The 13,964-nt window shown below is 35.7% G+C and overlaps 1 protein-coding gene across 3 annotated transcripts in view; it reads right to left on the minus strand.

Moving 5' to 3' along the window:
• The window catches only part of LOC136840819 (cytoplasmic aconitate hydratase-like), a 70,403-nt gene extending 59,153 nt beyond the window's left edge, over positions 1-11,250 (minus strand). For all 3 annotated transcript variants that reach the window (XR_010853744.1, XM_067107742.1, XM_067107741.1), the window contains exons 1-4: positions 11,111-11,250; positions 7,867-7,962; positions 5,262-5,326; positions 4,517-4,618 (exon numbers count right to left, since the gene is read on the minus strand). Coding sequence is in view for 2 of the 3 variants with exons in the window: in XM_067107742.1 (XP_066963843.1) it covers positions 4,517-4,618; positions 5,262-5,326; positions 7,867-7,962; positions 11,111-11,123 (276 nt within the window). In the remaining variant the exon portion in view is untranslated. The remainder of the gene's footprint in view (positions 1-4,516; positions 4,619-5,261; positions 5,327-7,866; positions 7,963-11,110) is intronic.
• Between the last annotated feature and the right edge of the window lie 2,714 nt (positions 11,251-13,964).

Below are 13,964 nucleotides of genomic sequence, written 5' to 3' on the forward strand. Positions count from 1 at the left end.
TACCTAAGACTAACGCTGATCTAAAAATTCAAAGAAAGCGCGATACAGGCCTAATGACATGTTTTAGATAATGCAGTACTGTATAATTGGCTGAGAAAGTCATGTGATACAATATAATGCCAATAATATCTTGTCATTGGAAATCATTCACATTCATTGGGGAATTCAATAGTCTGGGAGGGACTTCAAAACATGCGCCTACTGGAAACAATCGTATTTATTGGAAAATTTGAGTGTGTGGGTGGAGCTTCCGTCAAACAGTCTGCCAAGAACACACAAACGCACACAAAGGAGCGATTTCAGGCTGGGGTGAGATGAAGCTGAGACTTAGAAAAGTTTCCGATTTTTACGGAAGACTGAAAATTCAGGTTTTTAAAATAAATTCATCATATAAGTAAATTTTGGTTTGTGACTAATGGTACTGGGGTTCAAAATGTTAGTTTTGAGGAGCTCTAAACAGCTGTGTAGGTTATATAGTTCTATGTTATATTGGTCACATATAAATCATTACCTTAGTTTCATATAAAAGATTATAGTGATATTAACCCATGGAAAGCAGTTAATAAAAAAAAAGCTATTTCCCCCTCTCCCCCTCAAGCAATACCTAATAGAAATGCCAGAGTTACCCATTAATGGTTTTCTATGAAGGAAAACTTTTTCATACAAATTGCGAGACACTGAGAATGTTGACTAAATCTTAAATTCTGCTCATTGGAAAAAAAAGTGGAGATGAGGCTTTAAAGTCAAGATAGTCTGAGCTGTCACTCACACTCCACAGTTACATAACTATTACAGAAATAAAGGGCGAACCTGAAGACTAATACCACAACCTCATTTCCCGACCATAATATTTACCACCTTTTGTTTGTGTTTTGTCTAGGTTTGTGTTTTATGGTAATTAACATCTTGTTTATGTTTTTACATTCATCTCCAAGGGGGTGGTACTAAACAACAGCACCCATTTTGCAAATAAACTGGTAGTTATCGAACCAGATGGGTATGATAGTAGTCTTCAGTTTTACCAAACAGAGTATAAGCCCATTATGTATTTCACCATTTATTAAATTGGCAAACCCACTGGTAAAGCTGTTAGGCTTAAAAACAAAAAAAATTCCTTTACTGTACTTTTCTATCAATTATCAAGTTAAAAAAACCTAAAAGTGCCTTCCCATAGGTTGGCGATCATATTAGGCACTAATTTTCGTTCTTACACTGAACTCAATAAAGTGTCAAAATTGATAATTTTTTGGCTTTAAACATCAGATAAATTAAACTAAACACTCTGCAGCACTGATTATTAATACTCATGCATATTCTAATGTTGACTGGATACTGTAAAAATTCTTTAGAAATTAGTAAAACAGACAGAAAATGTTAACAACATAGAATCAAGTTACAAAGTAACCTTTTCACCATTAACATTACTATACTTGTGTAATATTCAACTCTTTTTATTGCAAGAAATCACGATTTCATCACATACTCCCTATAAAGTTATGACTTTTTTACGTTTTGTATTTAAAAAGCAATTTACAATAAACTGATTTTTCCTAGCCATACAAACTTTAAGTCTATAATATGTATACGCTTCAACACAAGCTAGTTTGATTGTTAGAGCTTATTATTAGCCAAACAGTAATTCCAGTTGGAAAAACAGGATGCTAACAGCACAAGGTCTCTATCAGAGAAAGTAGCCTAGTATGGAAAAAGACACAGAAGGTAAACAATAAGTTATAATACAGAGATAATAAACAAAACCATTGAGATGGAATAATCACACCAAGAAATGAGACAAGTAAGCCTGCTTGATAAAAATTCCTTGCATCTAGTTTATGTATATTAAAAAATATACATAAATTTAATACAAAACAAGGTGATTTCATACAGTTTGTCAGGAATACAGGTTTGTGAAATGTCCTTATGGTGATTCCCTATCAGACTTCTTGATTGTGGCCCACTACAAGGGTGAAAGGGCAACTGAACAGACTGATAAGATTGCTGGGATGTCCTCTGTTAAGCCATCTGAGCATTGCAGCCCTGAATTTTGTAGATGCATCTAACCCTCTGATCTGACAAGGAAAAGAAAGAGTACAGTGCTCACAGGCCAAGTCATACCCTTGAACAATACCACTTCCCTTCTTCTGCAGGATCTCATTCAGGAAGGTAGCCACAAACTTGGCCATGAGTAGGTTGTATCCTCTATTTGAAGAATTTTCTTCCTACCACAGTCCCACAATGGATATCCCTTCCAGGGGCTGAAGGAAGCTGAAAGTTTGAGGTGGAGCTAAAGGGGGACTCATCCTGAAGATCCTCCACTGGTTCCTTCTCATTCCTCAACCCTCAGGACTTGATTCAAGGAGGCAATCAAGGGTACAGGTGTGTCTGGTCTGTGGGTTCTAGTCTGTCAGAAGCTTATATGGCAGAGGTGACAAGAGATGTCAGTGCCTGTCTGTCTGGAGGGTAATTGCTGTGCTGATGGCCTCATGAGGGTGACCTGGTCTCTCCTTCTCCCTGCTGGACAGCTCAAGACAGGTTGTGAGGAGAGATGAGGGGGTTTCCCATTCTAGATGGGAGAATGGGAGATATTCTGCCCATTGGGATGTTTCCTAATCTTTGGATGATCAGGGTAGGGTGAATTATTGTCTGCCTGAGGAGTTCTAAATCCATAAATGGGAAGAGTAAGAATGATTTGAGAAATGAAACAACTCAAGAATTGCTGGAAGTCTTCCTGTATAAGGATCTTAACTATTATTTCTGCTTTTGAAGCAAAAACTAGGGTCTTGTGAGGTTGTCAAGGATCTGTTGCAGTCATGGTCTCTCAGCACTGAACACTCTTTCTCATGCTTTTCCCTGTACTCATCATTCAGTAACATCTGTCCAACTGAACTGAAGAGGGTAACTGGTCGAACTCCCAGTTTCTAGGATGCAGTAATTGTGCAATTGCTGCAGTAATGGTGGCTGGGAACCATGTTCTCTAATTCTACATTGCAAAACTGCTAAGTTGCTTTTAAAAGGGTGAGACTGGCAGTGGGGTGAAGTTGTTGAAATCAGTATGGTTCTGCTTAGCAGCTGTGGTACAAGCTGGCAGTGTGGTACACCTATCTGGGTCCGTAAGTGCACAGCTGAGCGAAAAGGTTGACCACAGCTGGCTCTGGCCATAGAAACAATCTACCACTGTAGTCAATTCACAATCCCACATCCATGACCTGCATGATCACTCCTCCCCATCCAGGAGCTGTGAAGCTGCAGTGCAAGAAGTACTATGGTTGGTGGAGGAAACAGTAGCGTTAGCAGCTCAAAAATTGCAGCTGTCTTGTAGAGGAAGATGACTGGATGTCCCTGCCAGGGGTTAGAGGAAGAAGGATTGAATGGAAATATTTCTTGCATATCAGCAGCGAGGCAACCAAGAGTAACCATAACCAAATTGCCCTACATTGCTCTTTCAGAGCTGCCACGAAAGTCAGCGTTACTACCAAACAGAGACACATCTGGGGATGAAGCACCATCAGGCATGAGGCTCTCTTTAGAAGTAGGTAACTGTGTTTCGGAAAATCAATATTTTTGTACATCCAGAGACAAATCTAAAATTTTTCACAGTTCACATCTTGTATGCGCTTTTTCGTGAAAAGGAAAAAACACTGGTCTACACAGATCTTCACATGCAAATCACACTGGTACTCTATGGCAAACATTGCTGGCCTCAGCATGGTGAACTTAACATATGAGCATCTTACTCAAGGGATAACATGGAGGAGTTACACACATCACTTGACAGCCTGCTATAAATTAAAATTAGTCAATTCACGAACCAGCCTTGAAGGCAGACAGCAGTTATTGTAACATACAAACCAAAACACAAAGGAAAAAGTACACGGAACTTGAAAAGAAGATACAAAGAGGAATATACACAAAAAAAAAAGAATGCTGGCACACAAGGCAGAAATTGTCAAAAAGGACATCTAGGAGGATGGCAAGATGAGTCATTGATGCTACTGTTTCACACAACAGAGAGATGGATGATGCTTGGCAAAGTGAGGATGTAGCTAGGGAAGATGGGAGAGTTCTTTTCTCAAAAATTTAGGCTGGTGCAACAGGGACATTCTTGTGAATAAGTATAATACAGAACCACACATTTTATCATATTATTCTAACTGAATGCTACTCTAAGATCGGAACAACATAAACGCAAAATAGTTACTTTAGTTTAACGGATATAATTGATCCTTGTTCAGTTTTAATGAACGTGTTAATGGTCACATGCTGGTAAAGAATTTTCTAAAAGTTCAACACCCAGCTGGTCCCATTATTATTGGTTTAATGGACTTCTACTGAGTATAATATCTTAAAACGACATATACTCCCCTGCTGAACACTGGATAACGTAAGTTCCTCAATATTTTATAATCCATCACTGCCCTGAATTATCTTCAGCAACTCCAAAAATGTAAACCCTATATAGTACTATAACTCTGAATGTGTGATCCAAAAAGACCTTAATTGTAGTGAGCAAAATTACCTGAAGGATTACTCTTGCAGGTTTGAAAGGCACCTCTACACCCTTGGCATCTGCTTGGTTAGTTTCCCAGTCTAGTATCTTCAGGACATCCTCTTCTTTCACCTGCAAATATATATATCAATGTAAAATACAATTTAAGTCACAAAATGCATGAAATTTAAGCACTGTGGAAACTGCATAATCAAGTACCAAATTAAATATGAAGGCAATGTAAAACTAAACCACTGCTAATGTAACAGTAACTCACATTTCAACTTCATTATTACTATCCACTGCAAAAGCATTTACAGTTATTATATAACAAACATGACCTAAATTCATAATACAGCAATAATAATAATAAGAATAACCATCATCATCATCATCATCATTTTCACCTGACCATGTAATAGTGAAAACATATCTTTGATTGTGATAATTTAAAATAATTTTTTCTCCTAACCTACAAACACAATATCTTGCATGTTTCAGGTTGAAGCCATTAAAAACAACTTCACCTCAAAAACATGTGTCATATAGACTGTTGTTTAAAATTAACAATAACCTGAATCATGGGGCATAAAGATGTTTGATCAATCTGGATGTGAAAATTACAAAAGACCTGGGTACTACAAAATTTTACTTAACGGCAATACAGTACAGACGTACAGAACTGTTATGAATAGCACGTATCTTTGTTCCTTTAAGAGAGGAAAAATTACAAATTCCATATAAAAAGTGATTTGTTTTATATACTGTGCCTTACCTGAAAATTATCACAGTTCCTTACAGCAGATTCCAGCAAAACACGAATGCTGAATGGCAGCCGTTCTATGTTTTAAAGAAAAGAGGTCATAATTAGTAAAAAAACATCAAAATTCATGTCGTTAAACATAAGGAAAACCCTATGAAATTAACAAATGACAACAAAATTCACCATCATAAGCATTATAATATGAGATTTTCATTTTATGAGAGATGTGATATGAGCTGCCTATACTCTCTTACTGCCTTCTGTACTTTCTTCCTGAAGTTCCACCTGGTTTAATCATCTACATACACTGTTTATTATGATTTTCTGTGCTTCCATTCTCTTCATTCTACTACTTCCAAGTGCTACTTTTTTTTTTTACCTAACTGCTCCTCTTTCCTAATTGATACCTGCATACACAACCACAATCTTGAAGGGTAAGCTATTTTCAAACCTCTGAGCATGCACTGGTGTGTGCAAATATATGCGTATATGTGCGGACACACACACACACATACATATACAGTACACAGAAGCATACACATACCAGACTAAAATAATAAACAGTTCTGTCACAATCAACTTCAAAAAAATATGATAAACCATTAGATATGAAGAGTACTATGATGTCTTATCACTTTTTTAAACATGAGATAACTAGTAACTTTCAGCCCTCGGAAGATAACTAACAACTTTCAACCTTTAGAGCTAAAAATGGACTATAAAAAAGCTTATTTTTTATCTCATCTTTCTATCAAACGTGCTCACACAAAACAAAATGCATTATGTAACTACCGGCAACCATTTAAAGAACGAAATACAGTACGATTATACCCTGCAATTACAAATTTTCTGTAAATTGCATGTACTAATCATGCAGAGCAACATATGAAGTGCAGTTATCTACAATATGCCAAACAATATATCAAAAAAGTTCACGAGAATCTGCTAATGACCAACACTTATATGTGTACACTACATGTTGTCCAGTTAAAATAAATTATTTTAAAAAATAACACCAGTACAGAAAATTCTTAATATACTGTAATGCAATACTAAAGGTAATGGTTTCACACTAAGAAGCTTTTATGAATTCTTAATCTTGCTCACATCTCATGATTTCCTGCACAGCATATGTCAAGATAAGCCCGGACCACCCTTTTCTGAGCATACCCTCCCAGTAGTCAAATGCTAATACAGTATCTGATGGTTTGTCCCCAAACTGCTTGTTTTGACTCTAGTATAACTGGTTGGCACATGACAACTCCTGGTAACAATAGTCATATAGTATAGTTTGTTTATCGCCTTGTCCTACTCAATACCACAATTTGTTAATTAATAATTCTTAAACATCTACAGACTTGAAAAGTGAAGATGAAGTAATCAGCAACAAAAGTTTGTAATTACTGATATACAGAAGAGTACATATTTGTAAAAGGCAAGTGTTCATTCATATATAAAAGGAGTAGCATGAGACAGACAAGTCCTAAAGTCCTTGGAAAGAGTGCTTCAGCATTGTTTACAATATGACAAACAAGATAAGAACAGCTGGTGGTTCTGGAGATGAAGTTTCAAGAGTGCATCACCTCTCGTACATGCAAGCCACTCATCCAAATCCTCCAAGCTTGTTTATATTAACTACTGCTCTAATCAGTGTCTTGTGTTTTGAGCTCTGAAACATACTAGTAGCAGTGCAAATATCCAATTTAATACGGTGTGTTGTACAAATATATATTCTATTCTATACTGGTCAAAACTGAGTGGTCCCTACTGCACATCCCCACTCATAAGACATCAATACAACTCCACTTTCAGTGGGGCATGAGGTCAAAAGCCAGAAGAATTGAAGCTAAGTCATAACTGATTCATGGGTTCATAAGAAAACATTTCTTCTACTGAAAATGCTATTCATTTTATAACCACCACATTTTCCATATAAAGAACTGCCTGAATAGCTATTTAGGTAAGAGAAGGAACTACAGCCCTATTACTCAAGACAAAGACCAGTACCAATTAAAAAAAATTGCAGAGACAAAAATATAATGTATATAAACAAATAATCATCACCAAATGTGAAGGAAAGATTGCCAGAGATAAATAAAGAGCAAAACTTGAAGAGTAAGGGTAATGAAACGAATATAAGAATATATGAAATACAGAAAATGCATAGGCTCAGAAACTAGGCACGCACAGGAATGACAAGTCCACCACCAAGGGTGCTGGATGTCACAGAAGTCTGCCTCAGCAATAGGGAAGTGTTTTTTTTCTTTATTATTTGGTGAGTATTGTGGTGAGTATTGGAGTGCTGACAGAACATGATTAAGCATATTAAACTCTTGGGATTCGTGTTAAGACAAATCCATTACTGTGTAGTCATAACATCCTTAAGAAATGAACAAATGCACTGTTTATGACCCAATCAATAATAAGTGCACATACCATACGGGGAAGTTATGTTTAAAAAACTAATATACAGCACATTCCCTTAACATTTAATTCAACCTGATGCAGAAGTATCATGTGTTTTCAATTTTTTGTAAAAAGTCAAATAATTATTTAAAGGCAATTACTACAAAGCTAAATTACCATACTGTAATTTACCCTCATCAGATGGTCTTACCATAACGATTATCCTTGAGAGAGAGTAAGTCATAATACTTGTACAGGTTTTCTCCGATCTTGATATCTTTCAAGAGGTGAGTATAGGGGTTCGGTCCTGGAAGAAAAATGAATTATTTTCTCAGTTAGATGTAATATCAAATAATGAAGTATTAAAAGTCCTTACTGGTTTAATAAATACTCTACAGAACAGAATACTTTACATAATCCTCAAAATTACACATCTTTAGCAGTAATCTCCAGAAAGAAGAGTCTGAGAATGCATCTGGGTCTTGGGAGTGCCAACAACACTGAAAACTGGTCATTCTGTGCAACTCAGATGGGCAGGGAGTAGGGCAATTTTTTGTGTGTAAAATAATGCATTTGTATTGAAAAAATTAATTTCATTTTCAAAAATAAAAATTGTTTCAAGACAAACCCATCACTTTTAAATAGCCTGAGTAGCAACTTAGAAAGGATGGACTCACTGCAATCAAAATTTTTAAGAGATCACCTAAATCTATGAGTGCTGGACCAACAAAACTCTTGTTAAAGACTAGCAGGTGCAACAGGATTACTGAGGCTAACAAGGCATCAAGATACACACATGGCCTTGATAGTAAAGCCAAAAGGTGTACTGTAGTCTGTTTCAAGTTGTTTACACAAGAAGTAACAATGCTTACCACTGTCACTACGCTCATACATATCATTAGTAAGAAGTCTGAGAACTAGTAATGTTCCATGTTGGGGTTTCACAGATATTGGGGTTATCTACCTCTTGAAACTTTGGTAAATATGCCCTAATTCACAAAATTAACCCAAGTTAATACATCTGGTGACAGGAGTTTGTGGTGCATGCCTAATTCTGAAACACTTGTGGGAGCTTTTTTTCTTGTTGCCTATCAATTACATATCTTTATCAACTGATTAAAACGTCACAAATTCTTATGCACAAGTATCAGGTTGTTTTTCGACTTCAGCAGTTTCTCCAGTTTAACAATGGCTGCTGCATGTAAGAAGTTCCGATGAGAATCTTAACCTTTTGAGATTTTTTGAGTGTTCCAAAACTTGTTTGTGGTGAAACAGACACTGTTCTGGCCAACAGCTTATGAGCTTTGGGTGTGATTTTGTTTTAGTTCTTGCTGTATGTCAGTCACTTCATTTATATAAGTATAAAAATATGGGCAAAATTTTTTTTTTTCTCTTGGACTGGTTTGGTAATAAGTTTCTCTGAGCAGCCCTTTACTTGCATGCAAGATAATTGTTAAATATCTCCAACAATCTCTTAATATCATGAAAATAACCAATCAACATATTACCTGTATTTGGTAATAAAAAAAAAATTGGGGGGACAACATCATTTGATATCCTAAGAATTTCAAAGACTATCCATCTGGACATCAGGTAATCCCTTCCACTGATAAATCTCTCTCTTCCACGAAATTCTTGTCTGAAACAATCAATTATTGGGATTAGGCATGGACATAGTAAGAAATGTGTGCATTTTGATTTGTGAGGAACAACCTCTGTCCAATGCTAAAGGAAGAAGCCCTTGGCAGTTAGGACCTTAAGTTAATGTAATGAATATCTGCATTTTGTATTTGCCCTCTAAGATGAGTTAGATTGGGTCAAGCTACTTCACTGTATATTACTTTTATAAGTTTCATAGTGCTGTTGGTCAAGTTTGTCGGAAAGAGGACTCAAAGACCTGACAACGTAGGTTAGGCTATTTATATCACTTTCATCACCCCATTTTAATGATAAATTGTTTGCTTTCATGATTTATAGTGCTCTTGGCCATTTCAGGATGGGGTTCCTAGGAGTAAAGCCCACCAGGCCATGTGAGAACCTGACACCCTAGGTTAGGTTATGAGGTATCATTGTATTTTACTTATTTTATGGAACTATTACATCACACTTAGGCAGGGCAGGGTTACAAGGACCCAGTCCACTTGGTTAGTTTAGGTTAGAATGTATCCCTGTAATAGTATCTGCTACATATTCATGTTCATAATTAATTATCAAATCAATTATTGACAAAAGTGTTTATATTAATGTATACATAGAAATAAAAATGTTTCAATAATATGGCCGTCCCCCTTTAAGAGGGTAGTCTCAAAAACTATAACATTTGTCTAGTATTATAGATATGATAACATTACTTTTGATATGCAACAAATATGTATTTTTCTCACTGACATTGTCGTGATTTATGCCAGCTTAGTCTTTTGTTTTCTCTCACCCAAAACCCCTGGTTTCTTACCGAGCCTTTCATATTGTTGGATAAGGGGAGAGGAAAACTCCAAAACAGGTGGTTTGGACATAAAATAATAGTTATAAGTCCATAAAACACACAGGGTTCATGTATCTGGCTAAAAATTGAAGTATCAGTGTTACAAAAAGCATTCTTCACAACAACTGGGGGATTACAGGCCTACGTTGGGTTAAGTTAGGATGAATCACTGTGATTTTCCACGCATACTTTTATAACTTTCTTGGTGGTTATTTTTAACTGATTACGCTATGGACCTTATGAAGCATGAACTTTTTAACTATCTTGTAATTTGTGCAATTTTACATAGACACGGATATACAATTTTTTTGTCCCTATAATTAAAAAAATAAACCATTTCTAATTTGGGTCCCGATAACTGTAAAATCAAAGTGGCAAGTAAAACACAAAAAATGAGTGATAATGCGCCGTAAAATTTGTCTAATGTTAAAAAATTTATAGAACAAAAGCTATTCCAAAAGAAAAGAGATCCTATTCATTGAGTAAGCGAGAAATCATTATATACTATATTTACAGTTTTCAATGACTATTTCAACCGTACAAATCCACGCCGATATTATCTATATACGGTCTGATAAACTAGGGTATTCTATATGGAGCTAAAGTTACCAGAACCGACGTGGGCCTACTCTAAATAAGCTAGACTACCTGGCCTAACTAGTGCAAAAGGATATGCTAATTAAATGCCAAATAAAACAGACTGTAGCTGACTAAAGGGTTTTACAATAAAAAGATCTCAATTAAAAAGGTCTCCCAGCAGGTACCGATATTAAGATACGGCCTAAACTAATCAGCTGATTAGGCTTAGCATCTCGCGATTTTTTGCGATGACACAGCCACTGCTCTTCTCTACTATGTGTCTAAATACGTTAACGTGGGTGAACACAAAGACATTTAATTTTGCTATGGCTCCTCGTACTCGCAAACGGATGGTGGTACCGACAACGTAGCACGAATAAAAATTATATCATACCTTCTGCTGCCATGGTGTGAAGTGTTACGTCGTTCGATGAGTTGAAGACTAGACGAAATCGGCCAATATTTTGCTAATATGTAGTGAAACTATACTGCTCGTTTTGGAAAAAATGGTACGTGCTCTGTATTTAGGATGCTGCATTTAATTTTATCAATATTTTACAACCAATCAAAGACTGTTATGAAGAATAAAAAGGTAACATCAGCCGGTAGTCATTTTATAAGTTTTTCGTTATACTTTTGATATCGTAGGCAGCGCGAGCTTTAAATGATTGACATTCTCAAGTCCAAAAGCACTGACAAAGTATACGTGTGTGTGGGTGTGTCGAGCAGTAAAGTTAGCAAAAATGACATCTTGTATCACCAGAGTCACCAAGCACATTTATGAATTCAAAATGGAAAATTAAACAACGCTGATTCGGCTTAATGCACGTGTACCACCTGTTTATAACTGTACCCAATGTCCTTTAAATATATTGTCAGTATATTAAATTTTAAAGGACACTGATTGTAGCCTACCCAGTTTGTAGCAGGTGTTTAGAGATACAAAGGCGTTATTGCGATAGATATAAGTACGATTCTTTTAACCAGTGTAAATAAAAAAGCTAAAAAATAAAAATAATTGTGGAGCAAGACATACAAATGAACTAAATTACATTCGATCAAATCTTTAAAATCATTAACTGGTATTGCGCACTCTGCGATTTAGTAGTGATCAATAAATCAATGTGGTATATTAGGAACACCAAAGAAAAGAATTTAATTTCTGTTAAATTACTGAGCATTTAACACTCCCCTTTATTTCCCGACTATGGTGTTTCTGCTGCTATTAGCTATTTCAACAACTGCCATTTTCTTACAATAATGCCAATGTTATTATCACTGTATTTTAATTTTTCTTCGCTCAATGAAATATTGTTAAAGCGTGAAAGAATGATTTCATATTTTCCATATAAAACCTGAACTTTTAACATTAACATATTTTGAATGTTATTTTACTCCAGTTCATATTTTAACCCTAGAATATCCCACTCTATTTATTTTAAATGAACATATTACAGTATCATTACGTATTACGAGAGTCTCCACTAGCAGTTGGCTCTTTTAGTCCTAGACTAAAAGCACTAACAAAAGTTTACCTAATGTTGTGTTGGCTAATCTGCTTCCTAATAGTTATTATTATTATTATTATTATTATTATTATTATTATTATTATTATTATTATTATTATTATTATGCATCGTTAGTCGTTGGTTTGGTCATATTTTCGATAAACAGTTTAGGTGCTATATAATGTTCAGTGAATGTTCTCCGGAGAATAATCGTGTAATTGACTAAAAACGTAACTATACTAGATATAACATCGTGCACATCATTATTATGACCACCAACTCCAACGCAGCATTTAGTAAGACAACACTTCTTTTTACGAATTGCTGTATCTCTACGTATGTCTACATACATGTCAGCCTAAAAAAAAAAAATCCGTAAGTTATGCAGATTTTTTCTTCATTTAAATTTTTTACATAAAACCATACGGATCCTTAATAATTGGTTCGAAATTTATTGCTTCTTATTCGTCTCGAGAATGACGAATTAATGACTGAATGACTGAGTAATTAAGCGTTACGATCAAACATTACGGTAAACAAAGAGCATATTTGCCGTTTGCATGTCCTGTCTAAAAGTCACATATACATGACGTGTGCGCGGAGGATGTGCATAGCATTCGGAACACTGTTAATAAAGTGTTGAGATTTTATTAAGCTTTTTACGATTAATAGATCCAATTAATTTTCTGGACGTTTCCACGGAGTGATACCAGAGAGTAGTCGGAGTCGGTTTAATTCTAACTTGACATATAGGCCTATCGGTGAAGAAAAATTCTCTAATGTAACATTAACGTCACTCGCTTAATTCCAGTCTTCTCGCGAATACAAAGGCATTCGCGTGCATGTCCTGCATTAGTTATAAACTCTCAGACGTTATTAGGACCCGGATATTACCAATTATATTCATACTATATTGCAACAATATGTTAACTGAGTTTCCAAACCACTTGTTCAACCATTGTAAGAACGTAAATTTTCAACTAACGAAGAGGAGGTCGAATTAATGCCATTTGGCCCCAATTATATTTATCTATAAGTAAATAAACACACACGTGTAAGTACCAAAGGGGATACATGAAGTGTGAAACAAACATGTTACGCATAGGCTGATGATAAGGAAGTCGCTGTAACATACAATTCAGAGCAAGTAAATTAATATTTATTCTCTGCTTGTCAAATCAATACTGAATCATTTTAGCTTTAAAAACGGTTCAAACGAGTAATTCACAATGAGGTAATCTTCAGGACACCGAAAAATTAATTCACACGATAGAAATTAACAAGTTTCTCATAAGCTCAAAATACCGCCCGAGTCTCATGTCCTCGAGGGCTTGTTAACGCTCATCCATTTCACTGGACGAAGGAATATTGAGAGATCAAATTTTCTGTCTCTTTAATATATAACTTATACAAAACAGTCTTATTACAGCTATCTATCTCTTTAAATTCAAATAAGCCTATATGCACGAGGTTATTTTACTCTTCATGGAGAATGCTCCATACTAAGGACAGCGCACGGACTCCGACTCTATAGTCTTAATATAAAAAAGGACGCAGTTCAAGTTTAGCATTAGAATCGAATACGACATTTCAAACCCCCTCTTTTGATACGTCATTCTTTCAACAACAAGACTTCATAGCTTCGTCAGCCTTTCGAAAGGAAGCCTCATTAAGAATGGAAGGCGACGCATCAATGATTACTCGTCTCCACTGCCAAGACAGCGCTTATCCATCATCGAC

Source organism: Macrobrachium rosenbergii, chromosome 8 (genome assembly GCF_040412425.1).
Source record: "Macrobrachium rosenbergii isolate ZJJX-2024 chromosome 8, ASM4041242v1, whole genome shotgun sequence".
NCBI lineage: Eukaryota > Metazoa > Arthropoda > Malacostraca > Decapoda > Palaemonidae > Macrobrachium > Macrobrachium rosenbergii.